Genomic DNA, 27,881 nt, shown 5'->3' with positions numbered 1-27,881 from the left:
GCATGCATATGTTTTGGAGTGCAAGAAAGAAAAGTAGAGCTAGTACAGAAATGCAAGGAGAAAGAAAAAAGGTTTAAGTATGAATCTAACCAGAAATGTAGCAAATGATGCATCTGAAGAGAAAGCAAAAGAAATCGACTTGTCTAGTTTAAGGAGAAGGATCAGGAAAAATGTGAAAACCGGTTTCACATTTGTAAAACTACAAAGTGAAAAGGGCAAATTGTTCTTTGCATCTGTTATGAACAGAACAATAAAACTAACAGCTTTAACTACAGCAAGGAATAAGTAAGTGGCATACGCCTTCTGCAGTTTTTTTCTGTCAGATATTTGTTGATCTGACTGCATCCACAATTTAAGTACTACGTTGCTGCTGGAAGGCATTTTCATTTATGCATACTAAACTGTAATTTCCATTCTCAAAGCAATTCTCTTGAAAAACTTGGTTTTCTTTCTGCTAAAGGCAGTGAAATTATTGCCAAAATTAGACAACTAATGGCAAAACTTAATCTTGTACAGATGGATAGCACAAAGCTTCTGTAGTACATAAGTCTCACTTGAATAAACAAAACAAGATTTCTGTGAAGGATAAGCCTTATTCTGGATTCATGATTCAGTGATAATTTTCCCCATAAATTAGAATGTGAAGACTGCTTATTTCAATTGTGTTCAATCCAGTGTGATAAATAAGGCCAAAAAAATTTTTGCTCACTTGAATGCATTCAATGTTAAATATCCTGACACATGATTAGCTGCTTGGAAAACTGCAGAACTATCAAAATACTGTGTAGAATCTGTTTGGAATCTTTTTGTTTTCTGAGAACATCTTACAGGGAAGAATTACAGAAAGTATGTGGAATTTATATAAATATTAAACGATACCTTTAATTCAAAGGATGGCAAATGTTCTACTCAGAGGACTTTACATGACTGAGAGGGCCAAATTACTGAATGATAACCTGCACCCCTCTCACTCCTTTGTAATTAATTCAGAAAGATTGCTGTACCATAAGAATAAAAAACTGAAATATGTATGTTCTTAAACACTGTTTATACATATGTGGGGGAGAAAGGTGTTAAGGATAAAAATTATGGCATAGCTGTTAAATCAAGTTTGTATTTGAAAGCTGTAAGCAGACTGCTTGTGGAGCTGAATGATAAATATAATAACGTATGGCATACTAAGCAAATTACCTGCTTTTTGTCACCATTTCTGAGGCTATACCATATGGTCAGATTATGTTTCAGTCTCTGTAGGTAGCATGCATTCCATTATATTTTAGCAGCAAAAGGGTTTTTATTTCTTATAGCTTTCCTTTTGCTTGAATGTATGTAATATCTATATAACAACTATAATATCAAAGAAACCTGAATCTAGTCATTTATCATCTGTGAAAAACATTATAAATTGTAATGAGAAACTGTCATGGCATCTTTCCAAGCTAATACAGCACTGGCTTATCACCCTGTAAGAATGAGTGTAGGATTCAGTGTGTCTATGATATAATACTGAACTGCACTTGCTAATGTTCTTATCTAGTGCTCTGCACTCCCAAGTAGCAAATAAAGTGAATGTTTTCTTGTGTGAATGATGGCGTTACATTTCTGATGTACAAAACTTTAATCCTGCTGATGTCAATTAAGTTCTGTTTGTTGAACTGGAAAAGTTGCTTATTCTAAGGAAGAAAATAAGCCTAACTTGAGAGTCCTGATACTGTCATAGTGGAATTTACATACTCATGGAGATAACATGACTTAGTTCAGTGCTCAAGTGATAAGGCTCTTTTTTCCTGCCCTTAATATAGGCAGGCAAGATGGCCCTGTTTTGTTATCTTTTATGAGTTTTCTGAAGATGACCCCCAAAACCCGCACATTCTTCAGAATGCTGCATCTACCAGCCAGGCTTTTCTCAAGTTATAAAATGGAAAGAACAATTATTTCATCTGCAAAAGTGTTAAAAATATTGTTGATATAATATTCAGTTCCTTTTTTTGTTTGCTTTTCCTTTCCAGGATTACTTACTGCCATCTACCTTTCCAGAGTAAATGGCTTTATGTTGGAACAGAGAGAGGAAATACCCACATTGTAAATATTGAGTCCTTCATTCTTTCTGGATATGTTATAATGTGGAACAAGGCAATAGAACTGTAAGTGCAGACTTTCTTGCATTTGTGCCTGTGGTCATTTTCATAGCTGTCTTAAGATTAATTTTAAGAATAATTTATTTTTACAAATATTAACACATCGTTTGAAAACCTTTTATTTTAATGAATGCATGTGTGCTATTAACAGTTTTGTTACAGAGCATTAAGAATTCAGATTTGTGATAGAGACCATGTAATTATATTTTATATCAAAGAAAAAGTTGCTTGGCAATCTGTTTAACTATGGAATTCCATGAAATGTAGGTAATCATTAATCTCACAAGTTCTGATTTTGCTGGTTTTATGGGAGTAGCTTGATTACTGTCTCCTCCAAATATCCTACGAAGAGGATAACGGAGTATATTGGCCCCAAGACTCTATGGAGAACTTTTCTTCATTGCACTGTAGAATCATTTAAGATGAGAATGGACTGGAGGTCTCTAGACCAAGCCTCCTGCTCATCACAAGGCTAATTTCAAAGTTAAATCAGGCTCATAAAAACCTGATGAAGTGATAGGACAGGTGTGTTAAGTGTCTGTTAAATGACAGCCCTCTGACAGGCTAACACAGGTGCCTATGTCATGGGTATGAAGTGGAGGGAGACATAAAAATCTGACTGGGATAAATCTATGCCTCCTGCAAGTAAGAGCCTAAACAGAAACAAATATTTCTCTGCTGTTTCCTCTGTGAAGTTGCAGCAAGAGGACCTGCTGCAGGCAAACTCACAGTATTTCATGCAGTTTCTGAGACATCTGCTTCATGTTGTGAGGAACCTGTAACCTCTGGCAGCAAACTGAAATTCACCAAGCTCACTGAAACAAGAGGACAGTATCTAAGAATAGGGCTACAGGCATATAGTGATGGATCTAATCCTCTGTCCCTAGCAGAGATCACACTGATAGCAACCACTTTTCTCCAAAATTCTCCCTTTCCCTTTTTTTTTCCCTGTTATTATTACTATCACCAATAACTGTCTCCCCCAAGCTGACAAAACCGATGCCTCGTTTTCTTTCCTTCCCTCTACCACCACCAAACTTCATAGGCACAGTCATAAAAATCTAATATTATCTTCAAAGGATTCAAATGGTAATCAGGATTCAGATAGTCTGCTGGTAAATCTTTCATCCAGTTCTCAATTTTGGAATGTTTGTTTGATGCTTCTCTTCAATGAAAAGTATGTGGGAAATAAGGACTGCTTACTAACAAGCTTCAGTACTGAGTTGTTGAGATAGGCTAGATGCTGTGCAAGAAGCTACCTCTCTAGGACCTTTTAGTAAAAAGGTAGTCTCTCCTGACTATCTTCTTTGTGTTGCCTATGTAGGAGTATACCTAGATTTTCCAAAATTTTTCTTGCATAAGTTGTGGAAGATAATGACAACCTAATAGAGACAGGCCTTGTCAGCTCAAGTACTTGGAGATTCTGCATGGTTACCTCAAGAGTTTCTTCTTCTAAAAAGCTGTTTTTCTATGTGCTGTTTTGGTGACAGTTGAGCATGGGTATTCATTCATTACTGCTTCTAGTTCTATCAGTCTTACTAGTATAACCCGATCCCTATAAACGTTGTGCTGGTGTAAGAAGGCTGTATCCTCTCCGTTCAATTTCATCATGTACTTCCTGATATGGAATGGAAGAAGTTGTCCTTGCCTGGATTACACAGGTGGACAGGGGATCCTGTGTGTCTCCGGATTAGTGTGGCTGCCTGAGAGTAAGAGGCTGGTGGAGACAATGGTGATGTTTGTTACAGCAGCCGCCTTTAACAGATGCTATAGCACGGCTGAAGTTGAAACTAGGTGACTTTTCTCAGTAAAGTAATTTGAACTCTCTCTGATAACAAACTGTGATGTCTGTTCCAGTACTATTGCTTTCTTGCAGGAAAAATGAAACTTAGATTAGCTTTTAAAGGGAATGTTATTAACTCTAAGTTTACTTCACAAGGATGGGTTTATGATAGTAGACTTTCCTTTAGAATTGTATTTTTGAAAGAACAATTTTATTTGCAACCATGGATATGTTGTTATGATTCTACCAATGAAAAGTCTTAAAATCTCTGGTGCACTGCACCTTGCTAGAAAGCAGAACTGTGGAAGACGTCAGACTACAGGCAATACAGAAGTATCTGCTTATGCACATGCTTTTCTCAGCACTGTCATGTTCGGTTAACTCCAATTCTCCAACAATGACTAATATAGATGTTTTCCTTTTTTTCTTTTTTGTTTGCCCCCCCCCTCCCCCCATTCTAACTCCTTCTATCACTTTCTAACACCAGATTTTCATTCTTCTCAGAAACCAGTGTTTCCGTAATTGTGCACGCTATTTTTTTTCAAAAGGAATTTTTTTTCTTCTGACTTGATTCTATTTTGTCAGACACTACATTTATCTGCTTTAAAGATTGTCTTGGTATTTGAAGTCCTTACTAGAGTATGCAAGTCATTCTGTTTCTTACAGTGCATAAATCTTCCCAGAATGATGGAGGAATATATCATCTATGTATTTTCCACATTCCCCTGGATCCAAATTATAACATTGCTGAAGACTTCTTTTTGAGCTTTCTAATTTTAGCATAAAATAATTAAATAAAACCTTTCATCCTTACAAGTTTTTTGAAGACTCCTGTTTTATAGTGAATGCTTTCTCCATTTTAGTTCTGTTCTTCTGAGTAAGAGTCAAGTCTTATGGCATGTCAGCTCTCCTGTCTCCCAAAACAAACACACTCCAAATAAATTAATACCTGCTGCTGTCAGGAGTAACTTCTGATGAAGTGCAAAACAGCTCAAATTTTCACTAGTTTCTTAACAAACTTCTAGTCCTGTACAGCTGTCACAGGAACTTTTAGGTCCATTTCTCAGTTCTTCTGCAGTCTTGTTTTTGTGGGCTTAAAGGTCAATGAAGGCTATGAAATGTTGCAGTATTTTGTATCATTAGCTCATACTTGCTTCTTGCTCAGTTGAAGGTAGCTTTTGCTTCAGGAAATTTTACTGCAAATCATTGCTGATATTTCCTTGGAATTGACCTTCATTTTTTTTCTTTCTGCTATGTATGGACTTGGTTTTGTGTTTTGTCCTTTTTATGTCTTTTCAGAACTTTCATTTTCTCAGTCATTTTGAGCTCTACCTCAGATAGTATTTGGGAATGAAGAATTCTCTGATTAATTATTTAACTTATGCCTTATTTTTGCCTACTCATTCTTCCTCATTTTCCCCTTTCTCAAGGGATAGGATCTAGTTAGTTTTTATATAGTCTCCTAAAGTCAGCTTGAGGAAATGCCTATACACAAGTATCTGGCATCAACAGTAGTGTGTTTTATTCATGATAGCCTCAAATGTGGCTGGTTTCCCAGCACCACTTCATCCTTTCCAGGAGTCGTCATATCTCTGCTTTTGCTTTTAATGTGATTCAGCAGCGTTTTTCTTTCTTTGTAGGCTGTTCCACAATGAAAGCGTAAAACTTTCCAGTCTCCTTGACAACTCTACCGTAATAGCAATCAGGGGAAACAAAACATTTTATATATACTAAAGCCACATGAGACAAAATGTTTTTGTGTGTAGACATTTCCACATGCAGTGTAATTTACTGTATGAGAGTAGTAATTACTGTATCTGTAGCTCTGATCGTGTTTCATGAGTTCTGTAAACTAATATTACTGATATAATATAGTTAACTAAATAATTGCTTCATTTAATCCTACTTGTAGTGCAGTCATGATGTCTACCCCTAGGAGAAATTGACTGTAGAGCCTAATGCCTGGCACTCCTTTAGAAGCAACACTTCTCTAGGGCTCCATAAAACATTGCTATTATTTCTATTTATACATACTTCCCTTGAGGAGATAAGAAGATGCAAGAAGTGAGGCACTGATTTGCCTTTGGCAGTGGTGCAAAGGACTAGCTTTGGGTTCCTTGTCGCAGTCCTGCAGTGGGAAAGAGATAACATCACTTCAGGAGAAGCAAGCAAGATGTATTGCCAGAGAAGATTTATCATGTCTCTCCTTCTGTATCCAGCCACAGGGCAGGTTCAGGGCAATGAGCAAAAGACTATATAGAATGGAGAAAGTTACAACCCTTTCATGCACAGTTTTCTTCCCTGCTCTGTCTGAACTGGTGTTATTTTGTATCAGTATATCCCCCTTCAAACGTCTCCCCCAAGTTGGGTCTGTGCATGTCCCATCCCAAACCAAAAGCCTCTTGCTTCACCTTGTGAATACTCTTTGTTGTCTAGTCCAAAGAGGAACTGGTTTTGATGCAAATACTTTTCTTGATATGTATATAAAACCAATGTTTCTTCTAGCCCCAGAAAGGCAGTGTGGGAGGACTGCTAGGGAGCAGGCTCTACAATTCCAAAATGCTTCAGGAACATCTGTTGTCATCACCCCACAAACTCTGTGTGTGATCTTACCTGTGATGGCGCCTTGAGTTTTAGAATATACAATTATTTGAAAAAGATGCTTTCCTATTTCCTGACAGAGTTTGTGTTATGACTGCCAAACTTCATAGACTGTATCCTCTTACTTACATATAATCAGAGTTGGCAGCTTTTAAACGATCAAGGTATTTGTGGTGAGTGGACCGTGACTGGTTGTGAGACCCTCACCCAGCTGCTCTCTCACTCCCCTCCTCAACAGGACAGGGGAAGGCAATAAGAGGGAAAAGCTCATGGGTCAAATAAAGACAGGGAAATCATGTACAAATTAATGTCAATGGGCAAAACACACTTGACTTGGTGAAAATTAATTTAATTTATTGCCAGTTTAAATGGAGTATAATGATGAGAAACAAAGACAAAAACTAAAATACCTTGTTCCTAACCCACATTTTTCCTACGCTCAACTTCACTCCTTCATACCCAGCTCGTCTACCTCCTCCTGCTCCTCCACCCTGAGCAGTGCAGGGACATGGGGAATGGTGGCTGCGGTTGGTCCATTACGGCTCCTCTCTGCTGCTCCTTCCTCCTCACGTTTCCCGCTCCAGTACAGGTCCTTCCATGGAGTACAGTCCTTCAGGATAAACCTGCTCCAGTGTGGGCTTTCCACAGGCTGCAGTTCCTTCAGGAAATCTCCACCTGATCCAGCGTGGGGTCCCCCACAGGCTGCAGGAGAAATATCTGCACTGGCCTGACCGTCTCCACGGGCTGCAGGGAAATGTCCGCTCCAACGCCTTGAGCACCTCCTCCGCTCCTCCTTCACTGACCTTCGTGCTTGCAGAGCTGTTTCTCGCACTTTTTTCCTCACTGCCTGTGCAGTGCTTTTTGGCCTTTCTTAGTTTTGTTTTCCCCAAGGTGCCACCATCTTGGCTGAGGGGCTCAGCTAGGCCCTGCGGTGGGTTTGTTGGAGACAGCTGTGCCCAGAACAGAGCAGCCCTGACCTCTCCTCACAGACACCCCCCTGTATCTCCCCGCTGCCAACACCTTGACACCTACATCCAATATTTGACATAAAAGAGCTAACAAGGATGAAATTAAAGACTGCTGGTGTACGTGTGAAAGCAAAACAACGGTTCATTGAGTCTTTTGATGGAGTGACATCCCTGACAGACTAAAATAATAAAATCAGGAGAAAATGGAAGAATCCTGACCAAGTCAGTTATAATATAAACCAACTAAACTATTAAAATACTGAGGAATAAAATAAAAGAAATATTAAGAGAATACTTACATCAAACATAGAGGAAAGAGAATGAGGAAAAATAGAATATCTTACATTTAGGGCACAGACTGCTGTGTTTGGTATCAGCTTCGCTGATAATGTATATGAAGCTCTTAATCAACAAAACAAAAAAAATAGCTAGGAACCCAATAATGAAAAGATAACACTCCTAAAAGAAACAAAAAGTGCCAAATATCCTGAAAAGTAAAAAAGAAATTTTATTACAACGTAATAAATCCCATTATCTCCCAGCTATGGTTTACAATAGATTCAAGAGAGAAACAGAGGAGGTAGGAAAATGTATCAGTGAAGGTTACCCTTTTTAGCCAAGGTCTTAGCATGGAAAACTGAGGCTACACCCCTGCAAGAATATAAGATAAAAATAAGAATGGTAGTAAAAGCCAGTTTTATGTAATTTTACAACTAGTTTGTGTGACAATGAAAGTAGAATTACTCTGAAGTTAGATGTAATGGAGAGTGACTACAGCTCATGTAAGAGTTTTCTTCTGTCCAAAACCAAATGGTTACATCCTTTGGTGAGCAACGACATCTGTATCTTAAAAAGAAAATGGTGGTTGCACAGATGTACCTGAATTGTTCTTGACTTTTAAAATTGGCAGGTACAAATAGTAGCCTAGACAGGATCAACCTTTAGCTTAGAAAGATAGTATGCTCTTTGCATTTTTCCCCCCATTTGCCCCAGTTTTGCCAATATTCCAGGTAGAGTAGCAGTGCTGCTGTGGAGAAGCAACCCAGCCTGCACACGGGTTGGTTCAGTGGGCTGGGATAGCCACCAAAACCAGAATGCCTCGTCAGCCTGCTTGTGCTCCTTCCCCCATTTTGTCTGTTGCCAGCTTAGTCATGCCTGATGTTTGCTTGGCTCTGCTCCCTCTTCTGTCGTCTGTCAGTGGTTCTGACCTGGCCAAGTAGTAAAATTTCTTATGTTGCCTCTTCCCTTCACATTTTTTCCTCTTATTCTTATCTTTGCTTCTTTGCCCATCATGGCATAGGCAGCATGTACCGCAAACGGACCTAGTCCTTTCCCTCAACATACTCTGACTTGTTCAGATAGGTGAACCTACGTCAGAAAAGAAGTTCAAATCAGCCTAAAATGTCCCAAGAGGTCATATTCACTCCCTGAGGACAGATGTACAAGCCACATGTGGGTCTAAGCACTGCCTGCAAATATCCTCATCTCACCCCTCAGTTCCCCATCAGTGCCTACCTATCCTGCCTGCTTCAAGGTCTGGTGTTGTGGAAATGTTTTGGTTTGGTTTTTTTATTCCAGTACAGGTTACTCAGAAACAGAAGCTCAGCCAGAGGGGTCCTCTGTGGGGACATGGCTTGGATAGGAATGACAGCCAGATCTCCTGCTAACTGCATCTTTGCAGAAATTGTTGTGTGCCACATCTCAAGCCAAATGGGTACTTTCTGTTGGCACCGTTAAAGGCAGCCTGTATAGAATATTACTGTATAAACAGGCTGTCCACTGCTTTCCTGCTGATCTCACTTCTGTGCTGGGTTATGTTGCAAAATACTCTTGCAGAAGCCTTAGTCACCAAGACCTCCTGTAGAAAAGTAACATGCTGCAGATATCTGTGGAAACATGATCTGCCAAAGCTGAAGATGGTGGCATGCGATCACCTCATGGAGAAAGTTCACTAAGGAAGGGGCTTACCACATTGCCCCTAGCTTTGTGCATGCAGCTAGCAGTAATGTTAAAATCTATGTGAAGGGATGGGGTATAGTCTTGGAAGGTTGTCTGGCCTTTAGGTGACGTGAAGTTTTCTATCTCTTTGGCCTGAAATAAACTTAATTTGGAAGGTCTAAGGATGTCTGGAGTAATTTTTAATTGTCTCTAGCTCAGAGATTCAAGTATTAGACAGGATCTTTGCTAGCTTGCTTTGGCCCAGCTTTGATGCATGACAAAATAGCTGAAATAGTAAAACATTCTATAGGCAAAAAATAGAGGCCAAAGGAAAGCGTGCATGCTTTCCAGAGTGTTGGAGAATACTGTTTCAGGAAGGAGGAGTCTGTGAGGATATGGGTTACTCCACAGTATTTTAATGTTTGGGTAACCTGGGAATTTTTGCATACCGCTCTCAATCTTGATTTGGAGCCTGACCTGGTAGAACAAAGAGGCCAGTTTTGCTATAGTGCAGTATTTAAGCCAGAGGAAGAGGAACAATGTTAGTTTAGGAAAATCCTTTGAGTGGTTTGGCTGAATAACCTTGTTTTGGTTTGTTTCTTTATTTCCCTCGCAGACTATTTTTCAACTTCGAGCCTAGGTAGTTTTAGATATGGCTTCCAGATAAATTCTTAGCTTTATAGACCCTGCAAATCTCTGCCATATTTATTTTCCTGGTGACCTTTGCTGAAATAAGACTAGCCACACGAGTCTAGATCTCAAGCTGAACTCCAAGGGAAATGTGCTCTGACCCCAGAATCTAGATGGAAGGAAGGTCCTCTTCTGCACAGGCATTCAAATAGCCTGAAGCTTTATGGACTGGTCCTTGTCTTCTTGCTCTGTTTGACTTCCAGAGCCTGAGGGTCTGGTCAGAAAAGATAACAGTTGAAAAATCTTCATCTGTCCAGTCAGTTTCCTATGATTTGCATTTGCCACCAGGTGCTGGACATCGGTGACTTAAGCAGCAGTCCCTGTACTAAGTTGCATATTACATTGTTGGTACATGTTTTTGGGGTTTAAAAAAAAAAAAAGAGGGAATAATCTTTGTAGAGGCTTATGAAGACTTATGGGATGAGTCTCATGGCTGAGGAGTAATTGAAATGAATGTAGTGAAGGCTTTGCAAATCCTCGGCAGATTAGCCTTGAAATCAAGCAAGTGAGGAGGGAAGGCAGAAAGAGAAGGGCTCAACAACAGAAAAGGCAAAAAAAGCCCTAGAAAAGAGGGGAAAAAAAGATTATTTTCATAGGAGGAATAGTGAGATTTTTATTTTTTTAAAGAGAAGAAAATATTCATCAACAAAGGAGGATCTTTGTCTATAGCAGCAAAAAGGAAATAGAGGAGAACATGAAAAGATATGGATAACTTTCAGATAGTTATCTTCCCCTGTTGAGCTTTTTAGAATTTCTTTTAAACTGTTGGAGGTACACGTTAACACACCTAGAAATTAAGGTAAGCATCTAGCTTTTCGTACAAAAAACATTCACAGATTTGAATTGATTTTTGTCTTGCAGATCCACAAAGACTCACCCTGGGCCAGTTGTACATTTAAGTGACAGCCCAAGAGATGAGGGAAAAGTAAGTACAACTAATGGTATAAAATGTAACAACATTTCGTAGCCTTTATTTGCCTCGATAGCTCTTTCTTTTTGCTTGCTCATTATAATCTGCTTTCTTTATGTATTTGCAAGGTCACTTTTAGTATTTTACAGTTTTTAAGAAAAAAGTTCTCTTTGTACTATTTTAATGAGTAGAAATATGTGATACAGACAATATATTGTACTTGGAAGCCAACCGGAATTGTTCCTGTTGAAATAAACTTGAGTTTTGCTTACGTAAGAATTGACTAAAAACTATATCACGACTTCAGTACTTGGATAAACAGGCTATTATGAAAGCATTATAGTAAGTTTTCGTAAGACAATAAATCTTTTCTTATACAAGAATAATAATGATACTAACCCACGTTTGAAACTTGCTGCTATTTGTGAACAGAGTTGAGAATAGCAAAGAGCTGTCAACAAGTGGAAGCAAAACATATCAGAATGTTAGGGTCGTGACTGATACCGTCAGGAGGCAAAATCTGAGTTGGCTTTATTTGTATGGTAGCTTTTCCAAAATGAAATTTGGTTGCCAGAATACTAATTCTATTAGAGCTTTTTTATTTTTCTGTTGCTACTGAATTTGTGAGCATTTTGCCTGTGTGGAAGGGACATTTAACTATCTCATCCTTTTTGAGAATTTTTGCCAATTTCATTTCAAAGTGCATTTATAAAGGACTGCATCTTACAAATGGTGTATCTGTTTGACAGTTTGTCTCACGTAACAGCTGATGGTTATTGGAAACTAGCAGCAGTTTGAATTTCTAATACTGATACGGGGGACATTACACTGAAATTAATATGGGTACCTAGAAAAACACTGGTGACTACATCTGAATTTCATTTGCATTATCTGTCCTTGCACTTATCCATGTTGCAAGATGAACTATGTGCAAATCATGCACTTGCCAGCTAGCTCTCCAACAAGCTAGATCTCTAGGCCTTTTTGGAAGAATAACAAGAGATCAAACAATGTACAATGCAGCAAATAAAGTAATTAAATGCTATGAGGCTGGGTGTTTTAGCCTCAAAGCAGAAGCCATCAAGAAATGCTATTTAACTATTTATGGCAAAATATCTGATAAAAATAAAGGCTTACTGATGAGGCATAGCTCTTGTTTGCTGGCCACAGGAGAAGCTGCTGCTGACCTACCTAAAGCACATGGTGTAGGGAAAAAGGATATGATACTAAAAGAAAAAATTATCTTGAGAGTTAATATCTCTTACAAGAATGTCTTGCACTGTGTCCAAACAGAAACCTAAGATATTTTTACTTCAGTAGAAAGAGAGAAGATGAAAAGGTCCTAGGAAAGGGAGTTAGAGGAGAACTTGCTTGGACATACAGATGCTTTTTGCTCAAAGGGCACAGTGGAGACGTCTGGGCACTGATGAAGTGTTAGCATACAACAGCAACTACAAAATCAGACAGATAGAATCATAGAATCATTTTGGTTGGAAGGGACCCTCAAGATCATCAAGTCCAACGATTAGCCTAACACTGGCACTAAACCATGTCCCTAAGAACCTCATCTATGCATCGTCTTCAAATGTGCAATAGGTAGAAGCTATCAAACTTTTTCCAAATGGTGCTGTGGTTGTTGAAAATGTATATTGGTCACAAAGAAGACTGGAAAAGTTAACGCAAGAGAAATAAATTTGAGGGCTACTGAAAAGGTTTGCAGAATTTTCCTAAAAGTTTATGTTAAATGGAGTAATGTATGGTTGAGGTACAGGCTACCTTTGAATGAGAAAATTACCTAGGCTGAGAGAATATGTGAGCGTATGATAAGCACTTGCCCTCCTCACATATGGTTCTTTGGTATTTGCTCTTGGCCATTTAAGAAGATACTGTGATAGGCAGACCTTTTGTTTCATTTAGTAGAGTTGTTCTTAGGTGATGGAGCTGTTTCAAGATAGTTCTACATACTCTGCTTAGCTCCTCAGCTTCAAGTTAACCAAAGACTACCAAGAGGTGCTGGTGGGAGAAGTTGGACTCCTCACATCACTTCATTGGGGGCAGCAGATGAAAGTGTTCTTTACCTGTGCTTCAGGAATTAAATAGTGGGTACGAATCAGTCATAATTATTGTTCAAAATACAGATATTCTTGTACTCTGTAAGTACAAGGGTACTGTACTCTGCAAGGATCCAGGGGTATATCCTTCTCTGGGATACCACAAAGTTTTTCACAGATCTGGTCCTGTTTTACTGAAGTAAATAACTAGCATTCTGCTCTGGGCACTGAATGCTTGAGAATCCTAAAACACAGATAAACCTTGCCAAATCTAGGATAATCATAAGATCTCTTTTTTGAAAGCTGGGGGAATTTTTGTGCTGACTGTGTATTCATCTTTAAAAAAATTCATTAAATTCCCAAAAGTTCTAGTTTGTAACAGTGACTGATGACCAGTTTTTCTGTACCAAAGGAATGTAATTCCAGAAGACTTCTGCCATTCAAAGTTTTTCTAGACTGCTCTCCAGGCAAACTATCAAGTCAGACTTTGGAGACAGTCTTTTTTATGAATCCAGCAAGTTGTGGCTGGAAGACAGAAGATAAAAACAATTTGGGCATTTAATGTGTCACCTGAGAACAATTTGGGAACCTAGTGATTAAGTCCATGAAATATAACGGTGACTGCCAAATCGATGAATAAGTGTATGTTAGGAACAGTGTGAAGTGCACAGACATTTATAAGTGGCAACATGATTTTTCATGCTGACACAGGAAAAGACATTAACTGCAATGATCTGCAGTTTCCCAGCAACTGGAGAAAGCTTAGCAGGAAGAGGTTTAATGTTATTAACTGTTAGCAGGTGGAGTAAACTTCCTATTTCTGAGTCTGTCTTCTGAGGTCTAATAACACTTATTATAAATACAGTGTGCATTTGGCAGGCTTGGTTTTGTTTTCTGGGTTTTTTTTTTCTCTGAGCTGTTTTGTGCTGCCAGGGCAAGGAAGGGGCTGGCTGGCACATACCAGGATGCAATTAGTTGATTGGAAAGGAGAAATCTCCCCAAAACACCATCATCAAAAGCATTTCATGCTGAAAGATTTGTTAAATCAAAACGTGGAGCAACTCCACTAGACAAGGAAGATCTTGCCAGGACTCCTGCCTCCTTAAAGTTCTGTCTAGCCTTCTTTACGATTATTAACCTAATTAAGCATGAGTAATTAAATTAGGTGCCAGGAAACACAAGCTGAAGTGAAAACTTTGGGTTTTTCCTTCCTGGACTCTTTTTACACGTTTTTCTTCTTTGTCCATGTTTTCTCCTCCAACTGCATTTATGGATGTGTTATTTTTTTAACTCGTTGAATATTACAGACATAGAGCTTGTCTTATAGATCTTTCAAGTGCTTACCATGGCCAAGAGGACTGCATATTTGAATTTCCTATGGTTCAGACAGATCAGAGTTCAGAGCATCATAAATATATTGGCAATAAGACTAGTCACATTCACCCCTTTGAAATTCTGACTTCAGTGTCATGCCACAGTACTAGTATTTTAGCAGTATGGCTACGATCTAAGCAAAAAGAAAGAAAGATTCACAGCTATGCAGCAAATCTTATCTTTCAACTTCTTACCTGAAATCACAGCACTTTGTATCTTGCAATTCTGCAGTGCTGTTGTGCATTAAGAATTTCAGCAATAGTTCAAGTGGAATGCTGTCCATGGTAGGAGGTATTTAACCTTTTAGTAATTGCTTGGAGCATGATATCTTTGCAAAAGTGTGATAAAAATCGAAAGACGAGCCTGCTTCACCAGGGAGAAGGGCTTATTATGAAACAGGGTCACATACTAAATGCTTTTCTATTTCTTCACTTTCCTGAATACGTTTGTACAAAAACTGAGATTAAAAGAATACCGGTAGATACAAACTGAACTCAACTGGTTTGGTACACAGCTGCAATACACTGGTGCAAGTGCTTGTTATGATGACAGTCAGAAAGGCACTCAGACTCCATAATATATGATTAAAATACCATTTATTGGAGGTAATACAAAAAAGGAAAAAGAGGATAATCTTGCATTCATTCAGATACTAAGAACCCCAAGTGGGACCTCCGATAAGGGCACAGCACACTGTGCTGGTCCCCTCTATGAAGAGGTTTGCTAGCATTTTGGTCTTTAAAGATCTCAAAGGATTATTTTTTTTTTTAATCTATTAATTTCCACTGTCAAGCAAAAGGATGTTCGCATGAGAAGATACTGTCTTACATTAAGATAAAGACAAGAACACAAAGGTGCTGTAATTGCCATTACCAAGTTGAAGCTGCCTACAGGCTTCTTCTTTACAATTAGCCAGCTAAATTTTTCTTGTGGCCGAGGAATACGTGCACCATAACACAGGCCTAAAAACCAAGTCCTATCTGCAGCAACACATAGCACAGCACAGGTCTGCACCTGCTCAGGTTAACTCCTGTGTGGATCACTAACTCTGGATATACAACTGTCTTCCATGTAGGATCACTACACTAACAGCCAAAGCAGTCACAGGAAGACATTTCTTTCTTCACTGTCTCAATGGCAATCTATTATCCCAGAGTACCATATGGCATCCTGACACAAGTGCTAACCAGTTAGCTGCGTGCTTTCTGAACAGGATGTCTTTTCACATTTTCTCTGCTGCTGAATCCCATATGGACCTGTCCAGAGCAAAAATGATAAATATTCCTAAATTTCTCCAGGGCAATTTGAATTTTTTTCAGGAGCAGAGTCTTAAGTAATCAGGTATTGTTCGTATTCAGGTATTAAATACATTAGCCATAAGTCATCCCCAGATTAGGTAATACATCTCCACATAATGAATATACTCCTAGTAATATAAAGAATCACATCTAGTAGGATGGGAAGTACTCACAGTCTCTTTTATAGTAATATTGATGTATCAATTATATTTAACTTGGAAACAAAGTGATGTTTTGTTTAGCAGTCCAACCAAGTTGCATTTTTAGATTTATGTAAGTTAAGTGAGTGATAGAAAAGATGCTGGTAAGGTCTCAGAGACTAAAAGATAGTCTCGTCATTCTTCTGCTCAAGTTCTTTATATAGAAACTGAAACTTCTTGCCTGCATTGTGTGATCCATGTATTTACGGAGAAAGAACAACTGCAGTCATCACTGCCAGTTGTATAAAATATTCCATAGCAGAAACGTGTGAGCCCACCCGTTTGGTCATTCCTAGTCTTCATGTCTAGGACAGACTCCCCCTAGAGGGAAGCAATTTCCAGGATGCCTAAGTAGGCCAGACTTTACATCTCCCATAAGATCTGAAATTATTTGTGTTCAAATAAAGAGTATTCAGTACAATGCAAGATCAATTATTCAGTTCCTTTCAACAGAGACAAGGAGAAAGGATTGTGTTTGTTCTTGTTTTTCTCCCTGGCATCATTTTCCTTCTCTTCCATATTTTGACAAATCTTCTTCACTGGTGTTTCTCAGGTGTGCATGCTGATATGACAAACTAGTTCTAGAAGAAGTGAAAATTGGCATACCGGTTATTTTGGTTTTCAGCTTCTAGGAAAGCAAGCAATTAATTCTCTTCAAAGTGAGTTCTTCAAAATGTTTTAAAGCAGTAGAAAGCAGAAATTAAAGGAATATATGTAGCTGAAAGAGAATTTAATCTGTGACTCTTCGGTTTAAAGTGATCTCTTGTGTGTCAGTTTTCCCTCCAACCAGGGGTAAGGAAATTAAGACCTGAGAGAAACATGCTACAGTCATGTTTTCTCAGCAGATATACTATTGTCAACACTGTCCAGACAGAAAATCTTGCAGAAACAACCAACCAAACAAAAGCAGGTTAAGGCACACTTTTTCCTCCGTATTAGAACTTAAATTGTCAGTAATGAGGAGGAGTTTATACTGAAAGATAATTTGAAAGCAAGGTATTACATTTAGTGCAAACTACAAGCTTACCCATCAGTTTGGCATTTCTTTTTATAGTGTTTATTTATTTTTAAAGGCTCTTAAGCCATGAAGTTTTTCAATATTTTTACATAACTTTTGAATCTGAAAGCATAACTGTTTGTTTCCCTCCTCCAGCTATTGATAGGCTATGAAAATGGGACTGTAGTACTCTGGGACTTAAGATCTAAAAGAGCTGATTTGAGAGCCTATTATGATGAGGTAAGAAATTTCCATTAATTCAGAAAAACTGTTCTTCAGCAGATTGTCATATGTCTTACAAAGGAGATGGATATTTATATTAAGGCATTGCTTGTTCTGGAAATACTGTTTGTGCTATGCTTTTGAAGAAGTTATTGACAACAGAAACCAAAGCCTGAAATCTCTAGTTCTAATGCATTAGGCACTTGTGAGCGTACTACAACACAGAGTCTGTTCCCCTTGGCTCTGACAAGTTCATCAGCTTCTGTGTGGGGATCCTCAGTTGAACAGTGTCGTAATGAGCTGACCTAACATATAGCTACATTAGGAATTATATAATGATGTTTACTAAGTATTACTATAACATTAATTAGAAGAAAAGACAAATTATTTTGTAGGGCTATTGATATTACCTAGTACTCTAGATCTGATTTAAAAGTTTTCAAAATTGTATTCTCATAGTTTTATCAGACAATTTTCTCTTGCCATTTGTAAGCAGATTGTATCGAACACCCATGCAGTTCTTGTATCAATGAACATGTTGTTTCAAAAATAGATATATTCCTAGTTATTTTAGCAGTAGCCCTGGGGAAAAATATACTTTGCTCTACCAGCCCTCCTATAAAGTTCACCATGGATGAATATCAAGGAAACTACAACTGAAGATAGAAAAGGACATTTTCTTTAAAGTGACCCAGGCACTAACTGCTTTCCTGTAGTTCTATTTCCTCCTTTGTTTTGCCACCTTATTACATGTAAGGAGTATACATGTTTATTTTCTCTCTAAAAAGTAATCTAAATATACCTGAATCCTGCACTCTTTCAGGCCTTTTTTCACAGACACATTAACTATACACTGGTCTTCCAGGTTAAGACTCTGGGCATCCAAATGTTCTAAAGGACAGGGTAATTTGGAGTTTAAACAGGCCAGCACTTAAGCCTCAAGACATGCCCACTAAGTTGTCTGTAACTGAGTCTGCCTGTGCATACACTTGTGAAATTTCACCTGGTTTATTACTTAAGGCTGGACAACTTTTTCCTTTTACAGCCCTCCTGGGGGGAATCAGTTCATTCAATGTGCTCAGAATGAGACTAAATAAAAGAGGATCTTCATAATACCATTTCTGTTATTTTTGTTTGCTTGTTGAGACAGAGTGGTTGGGTATTGAACATTTCTCATACAATTTAGTTGTCCCACATTTTTCAGTACTGTCCTCTGGAATATTTTTTGGCCTTTTTCTGGGTCATGTGCTTTCCTCCTCAGTGGTTACTTGCTGTGTCATTACTGCACTTTGTACAGCTTGTGATGACTTGCTATCATCTACTGAAATAGTTGCAAGATTCTTCTTTTGTCTTTAAAAGGGTCGGTTGACTAGTTATTGTACTTTATTCCAGACTTCCAGGTCCAGGTTGATAATGTTCCAGATCTGCTAGGATTCCCCTAGGAAGCCCCTAAAAAGGGTTGCTTTTTAAATCCTGGGTTATATAGCTTTTGTGAGTCACAAATTATTAGGTTGACATGTGCCATTTGGTATTTGGCACTAAGCCAAGTTTTCAAACCTAAACTGCTTCTTACAGATTGGTCACCTACAATCACAGTCCAAAAAACATTGTTCCTGCTTCCCTTCACCCTTTCACCTGGACTGGTACAAGGCCTCCATGCTCTGTGACGTCTGACCAATCTGTTGGTATCGTTATTCTAGCACCGAGCCAGCCAGTTGCAATTGCAGGGTACCTTCTGAGGTCTCAGATAAATTGCTGAAAATGTTCTGTGTCTTCACTCAATACTGAAGTGCCTTTTGGAGTGGGGTCTGAATGAAATTAATTCATCTTCATTTTTCTAACATTAGGCTTTCTTTAGCGCTGGTTTTGAAACTGAGGTAATCACCCTGTTGAATGGTGAAAGAACTGGAAATCTCATCTAACTCACCACTTCCTCTTCTGGCATCTTTAAGGTTTGTCAGATGGCATGATCTTTTCTGGCTTATTAGTGGAGCAGATACTTCTGTTTAGTATCAAAAAAATTCCCTGGCACCAGGCTTCTCCATTAAGGGGCACTTTGTGTGTACTGTGAGAAACAGCTGATTTTTCTTGTCTTTGATGGACTGTGACTGTTCATCACCAAGGCAAGTTCTGTCTTCTCTGTAATCTTCTTCAGATAGCTGTCCAGCTTGGTAATGTCACTCAAAATAAATGTCAGCACCCTCAAGACTCCATGTGAATACTCATCTGTTCACAGGATCAAGCCTCAGCTGGATTTCTCCTGTGTTATCGTTGATGGCACTGGATTTCAGTCTCCCCAGACAGCCTGTTGAGGAGACTCTCTCTTGTTATTCAGATCTATAGAACTTGTCACTGTGCAGCACAGAAGCGAGAAGTTAACAGCAGGTATTTTTTGATATAGAAGAGGAAAGGAGGCTGGTATCTACAAATCTAAATATTCTTCATTTTTAACTTTTAAGTTCCTTTTTAAGGGACTATATCTGCTGGCCTTCCGTTATTATAGAACGGAATAGTTTCATATATCATTAATTTAAATATATTTATTTTCATTCAGCCACAAGAAATGCTTTTATTTCATTGTCAGTGAGAACCATTATTACAAGGTCTCTTCCCTTAGATTTTTTTCACTATGTTGAGTGCTAGTTTTTTTAATTGAGGTCTTAGAAGTAGCGAAGAGATAGCTCAGCTGGAAGAGGTCCTCTGTATTTGCACACCTGAACACTCAGCTAACGAAGGGATCATCAAGAGACAACAGTTCTCAATCCACTTGAACATCAGCACTGTGAAATTTTGCGTGTCCTTTCTAGGCTGCATACATCGTCGTGCCAGTGGGATACTTCATATCATACGAGACTTAACAGACATGGATACGAGACTTATGTTGGATACATCTTCTTTCAGTGCTCTTATGACATGGAGATGAGCTGCTTTCTACAATATTAGCAGGATATGTCCAATACTCGAAGAAGTATGCCTTCATACTTTCCTTGCCGTCCAGATTAATGTCATGGACACGTTGCTCCTGGAATAGACACCTCACTGAGACAACCCAATAGCTCGTAAGTGGTGGAGATGAAGACTCTGTCCCATGTTCACAGACCTACAATTGCAGCATTTACAGCTTCATTCCTTACTCCACCTTCTTATGCTATACTTCATGTCTTCAAGGCTGGGAACCTTTCATAGATAAAATGTGTCTGGTCATTTCAAATGAGAGAGCTTCTCACTGAGGACAGAAAAGGCTGTACAAGTTGTATTATCTGTAACTTCTCTACTTGTTGTTCTTGCAAGCCTGTATCTTCCCTTTAAAGCCTCTCCCTGGTACTTAGTGTTTTCTCACTGAAGCTAAAAGTAGTCCTGTCTCTCTTTTAGACCTAGTGATGACCAGTTAGAGGGTACCTCAGTTTATCAACTGCTAATACAAGGAGTTCTCTACTGTGTCAAAGCTTCTCAAGAAACATGTTCTCTCTTTTGGAACACTTGGTGCCATAGTGGAGCTTGAACCTGCTGCTAAAGTATTTTGTGTCTGCTCTTCAAGGTGTCAGCTGCAAACTTTTTTTCTTTGCGTGATGGTGATTGTCATCTCAGTGGTGATATGTATGAGATATTCAGGGCCTTTCAATCAATGCTCTTATATGATGCTCTCTATAAAAGGCTTTCCTTGCAAACCCTTTTCTAAATTCCTTCAAAGTTTTATTTCCATTCATTGGTATAAAAAGAAAGCACATAAACAAGACAGATCCTTCAAAGGATTCTCAAGTTATTGTTGGAAGTTGGCAGACCCAAAAAAACCAGCCGTCTTCATAGGCAGACTGTTTAAAAGTTTGACAGGTTGTGTTGACACACATTCAGAGCTTCCTGAAGCGTAGTCATCATCTTTCATTAGAGTACATCTCCAAAATGAAGCTGCAGGGTTCACAGAGACATTTGCCAAATGACATCTCTGTATCTTTAACAAGCACTATGCAATTATGGAAGTATCAAATCAGATGTGGCCCTTGCTTTAGTGGTCCTGCAGTACTACTAACAAAAAGGATTCTTAAAATTCAAGCAATAGGGTGAGACGGGTATGATGCTTGTTCAAAATATGGTTAAAAGTGGTCCTAGAGTCCACATGAGCTCTTCTCAGTGGATGAGGTTTGCGCTTGAAGGAACTGAAATGGTGTTGGGCATGCTTAATTTTAGCACATGCTCAGTATGAGAGAAAATGGAATATGTATGCAACCACTGTGGGTATTGCAGAAGGAGAAACACACCCAATCTGGAGTGATATGCTTTATGTGCATACACTGTGTGAACATTCGTATGAGTCACTCACAGTGATGAACTCCTGTTCTACACAAATAACTGCTCCTTTTTTGTGTAGATGCTAAAGAAGTGGATCAGAATGCTAAACATACTCTACTAGGGAGAAAATTAGACTTATTTAGTACCACCTTTCAGTATTAGTTGTGACTCCCAGCTGAGACCTCCAAAAGCAATTCTGAGTATTTCTTGCCTGTTTGGGGGGCAAAGTCTGACAGGTGAGTTGCTGCTATGCCAACTGTCTGTGACAAGAGCATTCCTCCTCAGCTCCACACAACAGGAGGTTTATGCTGGCAGGTGGCACCTGGCAGCTGAGACGCAGTTTAACAAGCAGCTTGGTACAATTTTCAGCTGCTAGTTACTAGCTCCTGCTCAGACACAGCGACTGTAACCATGTGAAATGTTTCTATATGTGATAACGCATCAAGAGCAGATTCAAATTTGGCATGATGGCAAGCATGAATGAGCTTATGTCAGAATTAATTTGCACAAGGACAGACAAGCCTTCAGTGTAAGTGAAGCAGTGCTCCCCACAGATCTAAGGTTCTTACTACCTGAGGGCAATGGCATTGGACTCTGTATGAACCATCTTTTTGTGTTGTAGTTTGTTATCTTCTAGATCTTTTAGGGGAATTGTGTATCAGTCTCCCTCTGGTAGGTACAAGTTTGATTGATACCCATTATGTGACTTGAAGATAAATATCTAGAGTTTGCTTTGTTCAGCTCTGTCCATCAAATCTTTGTTGGCATGACTAGCTTACCAGTGTATTAGCAAAGGATTCATATACAAGGCATGTCAGATTCCTATTAAAACATCTGGATCATCTTAATGCAAAGGCTCATTTGTGGCTGTGTTGTCCAACCTCAAGAGCTAAGTGAAGTTTTGGGAAAGAGTCACAGCCTTTTCATTGCTTTCTTGTGATATTCCCTCCAGACCATGAGCTGTTAGCAGCTCTTATACTTATTAAAAGGGGAAGACCAACAGGGAGGTTTGAATAGTGACCAGTAGCAGTTAGGTTTCAGCTTAAGAAAAACCGATATGAACAACTCCAATGCTGACTTCTGAATATCCAGACATGATTTTAAAGTTATTTGAATAAATCAGGTAAACGGCCATTATGCAACCGTAAGTGCATGCAAGGCCTTAGCATTTCCTGGGTTGCAAAAATGGAAATTTATTAAACTGCATTAAAAAATGGGTCTCTTTTATTTACATTTACATAAAAACATATTGTGTTTCTTGCTATTTGGCAGCTAACATTTCTGGAAGGGAAATGGATTCAAGGGAAAATGTTGTGAGTTTGTGCTCCTGGAATAAAATGAAGCAATACTCTGTTTTGTCAGAAAATGGCTTTTGTTAGTTTGCAGCACATACCAGTGAAAATGAGGGACTTACACCATTATTCTTTCAGCTAGTTCAATGTAATTATGGATGTTTTCAGTCAGTTCCACTAGCTATATACAAAATCCTAAGAATGGTCTATTAATTTTTGAAGTATATAGGAGTGTGATATTCCTCTTCTCTAATGCATTATCTGTTCCAAAAGTATCTTACATCTTTGTTTTGTTAAATTCCTGTATCAATGAGACAATCCTGGCCTCTTTAGTGATTTTGGTTTCATATTGAACATCCTAGATTTCTGTGTACTTGCTCTGAAACTTAAGCATGTGGGAGAAAATATATTCAAGAACGGAGTGCTACTTCTATTTTTGCTAAATAGTCCTCTGGGGAAGACTGCATGTGTCGTATGTTACCTGCGAACCTTGTTACACAGAGTTCCCCATACATTTGCTAGATGAAGTGGTTCTAAGGAGAGCTATCAGACAGGTTACCATTGCACCGTGTGTCCCTTGGTCTTTTACTTTTCCCTTAATACTCTGATCCTTCAATTTTGATCTGATTCAGTACAAGCTTTTATACATTCTTACATTATGTTAGCATTTATAATGAATTTTTTTCCCTTGACTAGCAGTCTATTATAGCCATTGGTTGCTAAAAAGTGCTGGCAATGGACTTCAGACAAACAAGAACCATCCAACTGTTCATATACCATTAGAGTAATATAATCCAAAGTCATACCTTCAAATATCATTAGTGTAAACACTGTGTTACATTTCGGTCTCAAGTTCTTCTTTCATTTCTGTAGGCTATTCATTCTGTTGCTTGGCATCATGAAGGGAAACAGTTCATGTGCAGTCATTCTGATGGCAGCTTGACCCTATGGAATCTGAAAAGTCCTAACAGACCATTCCAGACAACAATTCCACATGGTAATTTTAATAGTTAAAATGTATAACTAAGAAGCAATACAATATTCTCCATGCTGTTTGCTAATATATATGGGGTTTTTTATTGTAGCCCCAATCCAGAGTTGCTTCTTGCATAAATATTTTAATCTGCAAAGTAGCTGCAAAATATGATAAAAATCAGAGAGCAATTTTGATCTAATTTTATAAAAATTGTTGTCATAAATACCTCTTACCAGGAAATATTTCTCTAACGTCGTCTTTTATCCAATTCATCTTAATAGTCTACTGCTGGTCTTTGACGCCTCCAGGCTATGTGATTTTCATATTTCTTTATATTTTGTACTTATATGCTCGTATGTGCAATTTTCACAAGAAGTAATACATTTTGTACAAGGCACTGTGTTCCTTGTTATAGAGGTGGTATAAGGCTCCCCAAGTCACTGCAATGAAGAATTTAAAGGAGCCATATTAAGAAATGGCTGTCTTTTATGGCTGGGGCTTTATATGCCATTGCTTCCTATAAACAAGGTTAAAAGTTATTAACTCTATTCCAAATCAATACATTACCAAGCAGCTTGACTGGGTGGAGAGGGAAGAAGAAGGGGAAGACAAGCTCTATGTAGCCCAGAAAAGTTTTAGCATTTTCTTAAATTTCCTGATTCCTTTTATTTTATCATTTTTAGTAATAGAACTGTATTTATGTCAGAAGGTACCTCTCAGAGGGCCCTCCGATCAAGTTGTTGTCAAAAGCATAGGGTTTCTGAAGTAACAAAACCAAAATTGTTGGGTTTTTTTGGTTTACAAGTGACTTTTCTCTGACTGGAAGAAAGTACTGAGCCATAATTAACCAAGAACCCATGAATTTCAATTGTACACTTCATTTGATTTTATCACTCAACTAGGTACACTCCAGAGCATGTAACATTTTGTCAACAAAAGGAATTGAGTCAATCTAAGAATGACTTAAAAAACGAATAAGCTGTTTATGGTCATAATGTGTTCAGAAAAAAGGTATACGTTTGGTCAAATTCATTGATTATTAGTTAAGTGTCATCCTTCTCAGTTATCTGCATGGTTTCTAGACATCTTTGAAGTGTGGTCTATGGTTATTTAGCTGTATGTGGCAGTAAAACCATAAAGCCACAATAAATGTAATTAATTTAGGCAAATGTATATTTCTTTTAAATGGAGCTAGTACTCATCTTCTGTGGCTTTAAAGTTCCATTCTCATACTGCTTATACAGTAGCTTCAATGTGTATGTCTTAGTTTGATATTTTTGTTATCATGATGTTTTAATACAGTTTTCATACTCTTTCCTTCCTTAGGAAAAATTCAAAGAGATGGAAAAAAACCTGAATCTTGTAAACCAATTCTTAAAGTCGAGTACAAGACCTGTAAAAGCAGGTATGTTTTTAATTCTGTAATTAATTCGATGTAACATTCATGAGTTAAAATTGGTTTAGAATCTTTCCCTCTTTCTTTTTGCAAAGCTATTTACTATTATTCAAAGGTACTAAACCCATAATGGAAAGAAATGTACTATGTAAACTTATAATTACTATGTTGGCTTTTTTAATACAGTGAACCATTTGTGATATTTTCTGGTGGATTGTCATATGATAAGGCTTGTCGAAGACCAAGTTTAACAATCATGCATGGGAAAGCAATTACAGTTCTAGAAATGGATCACCCTATAGTTGATTTTTTAACTCTTTGCGAAACCCCATATCCAAATGGTGAGTTTAACAACTAAACACTGTTATGGAGAATATAAATTAAGTGATCTTCTCTCATACCTTAATTTCATTCCAGGGACTTCCATTCTCACAGTTGTCTCCATCTCAAGAAAACCACATCACTGAGAGTAACTGGAACTCATTTGTATTATCAATATAGGAAGCAAGGGATGAGTGGACAATAAAGTATGCATAAATCTCCAGATACAAGCTTGAAATACATGAGCTAGTGTGAGGAAATATTGCTATTAATCAAACATAGGTGCTTATATTTCTAACATTTTTCGTGAGGCTGAAAATCTACAGATTTCTAAATTAATGAATTTAGCCTGAATTGCACGGTTAAAAAGTGTTTTGCTGCGTATTGTGGGGCTGCCAAATCCAAAAGTACATTCACAGAAAATGGAAAGTAAATTAAGAAAAGCTCTAAGTGAACAAGAAACTAAGTTTAGCATTTTAAGCCCTCAAGCAGAAAAGTAAAATAAGCCTTATATATGTAGCTAAATTAAATACATGCTAAAACCACTTTGTAAATATAAAGTGCATATGTGTTGCAATGTCATGCAAAAAATTAGTTTTCAGTAATCAAAGTTAGTTTGGGCCTTCGTTTAACTGTGGCAAATACAGTGACACTTCCCAGTACTAAGATTTAGTAGCCCATTTGGCTCACACACTAATATCTAAAAATTTTGGTTTAACCCGTCTTATTCATAGCCTTGTATAAAAAGAGGCCACAAATAATGTGCGCTCACAGCTGGCCTGAAAGGAAGGTAAAATAATTGCTGTCAATTTACTCAGCCTTTTGGCATCAGCCAGCTGAAGAGTATACTCTGAGCTTGTACATACTGGAATGGTTTGCTGCTGTTGAAAAGAGAGTAATGATTTCACATTTATATTTTTTGAAATAACTTCTATGCTGTATAAACCAATGCACCCTATGCATCAAGGGAAGCATTTCTTTGTTATTTTAATTGTTTATTTTTTATAAACAACAACAAAAAAATTAAATAAAAATCCAAACTATATCATCTCCTAAAGAGTGTATGGGAGGAAGGAGTTTGTCAGTATCTGAATTGAACACAGCAAACTTACAGGATTCCTTTGGAATTGATATGGAAAGTTGGACATTGTGTATCATCAAGTGGATTGAACCAACTGTTCACAATCTGTTTTTGAAGAACAGCTGTACACAGTAGAACTATTACTACTGGGCAGCAAAAACACATTTTCTGTATAATAACTGGATTCAGCAATGCAGTAATACACACAACTTATTCATATTCTATTTCTTTCAATATAACATAATGCTGGCATAGTATATGTAATATGCCAATTCTATTTTTGCTATGTATGTTGATCAGCAATACTGCCCAAAAGTAATTTCTCAGTTCCTGTCTGGCTCTAGTTTGCAGGTATGTTAGTTTGTGGATATGTCTAGGATTTGTACCTCAAAACTTTTCTTTAATACACTGTGAACATTTAGAGAACATTAATATGACTTCCTTGTTTAAAATGACTAGCAGGAGAACTCCATGTCTTTCATGCTTGATTTCTTGCTTACAGAATTTCAAGAACCCTATGCTGTAGTTGTGCTTTTGGAAAAAGACCTCATTGTAGTTGACCTGACACAAAGCAAGTAAGTATAAAGTCTTTTATGAAGTTAATTGTATATCTTAACTGTCCAGCAAATGATGATAAAAATCCAAATGTTATCATTCAATGTCAATATCCAAAATAATTCACTCTTGGTAATAATTCATTCTGTATGTTTACCTCCACTTTAAGAGCTAAGAGCTGTTAATCAACAGGAACTTATGACAGTATTTGTTCTTAAGTTCGGGAATAAATCTAAATCTGCGGTTCCTTCAGCATAGCCATCAAATGTTCACTTAACATCTAAGTTAAGTAATACTTGGTCACAAGCCGAATTATGGCTTGGACATGTGTTTTGGAAACCAGATTTGACTACTACTTATATGCATGCCTGGCTTCACTAGACTCTACAGAGACTACCACTTATGTATTTACTCAAGTATCTTAATAAATAATGGCATTGATTAATAGTGGATCTAAGAGATTATTTCATGATCCTGTTGCTTATTTAAATGACAAATTGTTCTTTCACATCAGAATCAATGTTCTTATCAAAGGGGAACTACACATCATGTAATGCAGAATCCAATTCTTATTTATTTTGTTCTGCCTCCAACAATACCAGTAATGTGCATCCACATTCACACTGGTATAACTAGGAACAGGTTTTGCCCTTAATGTCTTGAAACATTTTAAGTGAATCATATTCTGATCTCACTTTCAAGAAGAATTCAAATTATCTCAGCAATGTAAAATGTAACTGAAATCAGAACTAACTTTCCTACATTTTTGAATTGTGAAGAACATTGTACATTCTGCCAGAAGT

The 27,881-nt window shown here is 37.8% G+C and overlaps 1 protein-coding gene across 2 annotated transcripts in view; it reads left to right on the top strand.

Moving 5' to 3' along the window:
- The window catches only part of STXBP5L (syntaxin binding protein 5L), a 191,887-nt gene that overhangs the window by 89,560 nt on the left and 74,446 nt on the right, over positions 1–27,881 (top strand). For both annotated transcript variants that reach the window (XM_065642097.1, XM_065642087.1), the window contains exons 5-11: positions 2,010–2,144; positions 10,980–11,043; positions 17,105–17,188; positions 23,623–23,746; positions 25,052–25,130; positions 25,308–25,462; positions 27,026–27,098. In XM_065642097.1, the coding sequence (XP_065498169.1) occupies positions 2,010–2,144; positions 10,980–11,043; positions 17,105–17,188; positions 23,623–23,746; positions 25,052–25,130; positions 25,308–25,462; positions 27,026–27,098 (714 nt within the window). The remainder of the gene's footprint in view (positions 1–2,009; positions 2,145–10,979; positions 11,044–17,104; positions 17,189–23,622; positions 23,747–25,051; positions 25,131–25,307; positions 25,463–27,025; positions 27,099–27,881) is intronic.

The sequence above is a fragment of the Caloenas nicobarica genome, chromosome 1 (genome assembly GCF_036013445.1).
Source record: "Caloenas nicobarica isolate bCalNic1 chromosome 1, bCalNic1.hap1, whole genome shotgun sequence".
NCBI classification, from domain to species: Eukaryota; Metazoa; Chordata; class Aves; order Columbiformes; family Columbidae; genus Caloenas; species Caloenas nicobarica.
Note: the sequence above shows the minus strand (reverse complement) of the source record. Positions and strands in the feature narration are given on the sequence as shown.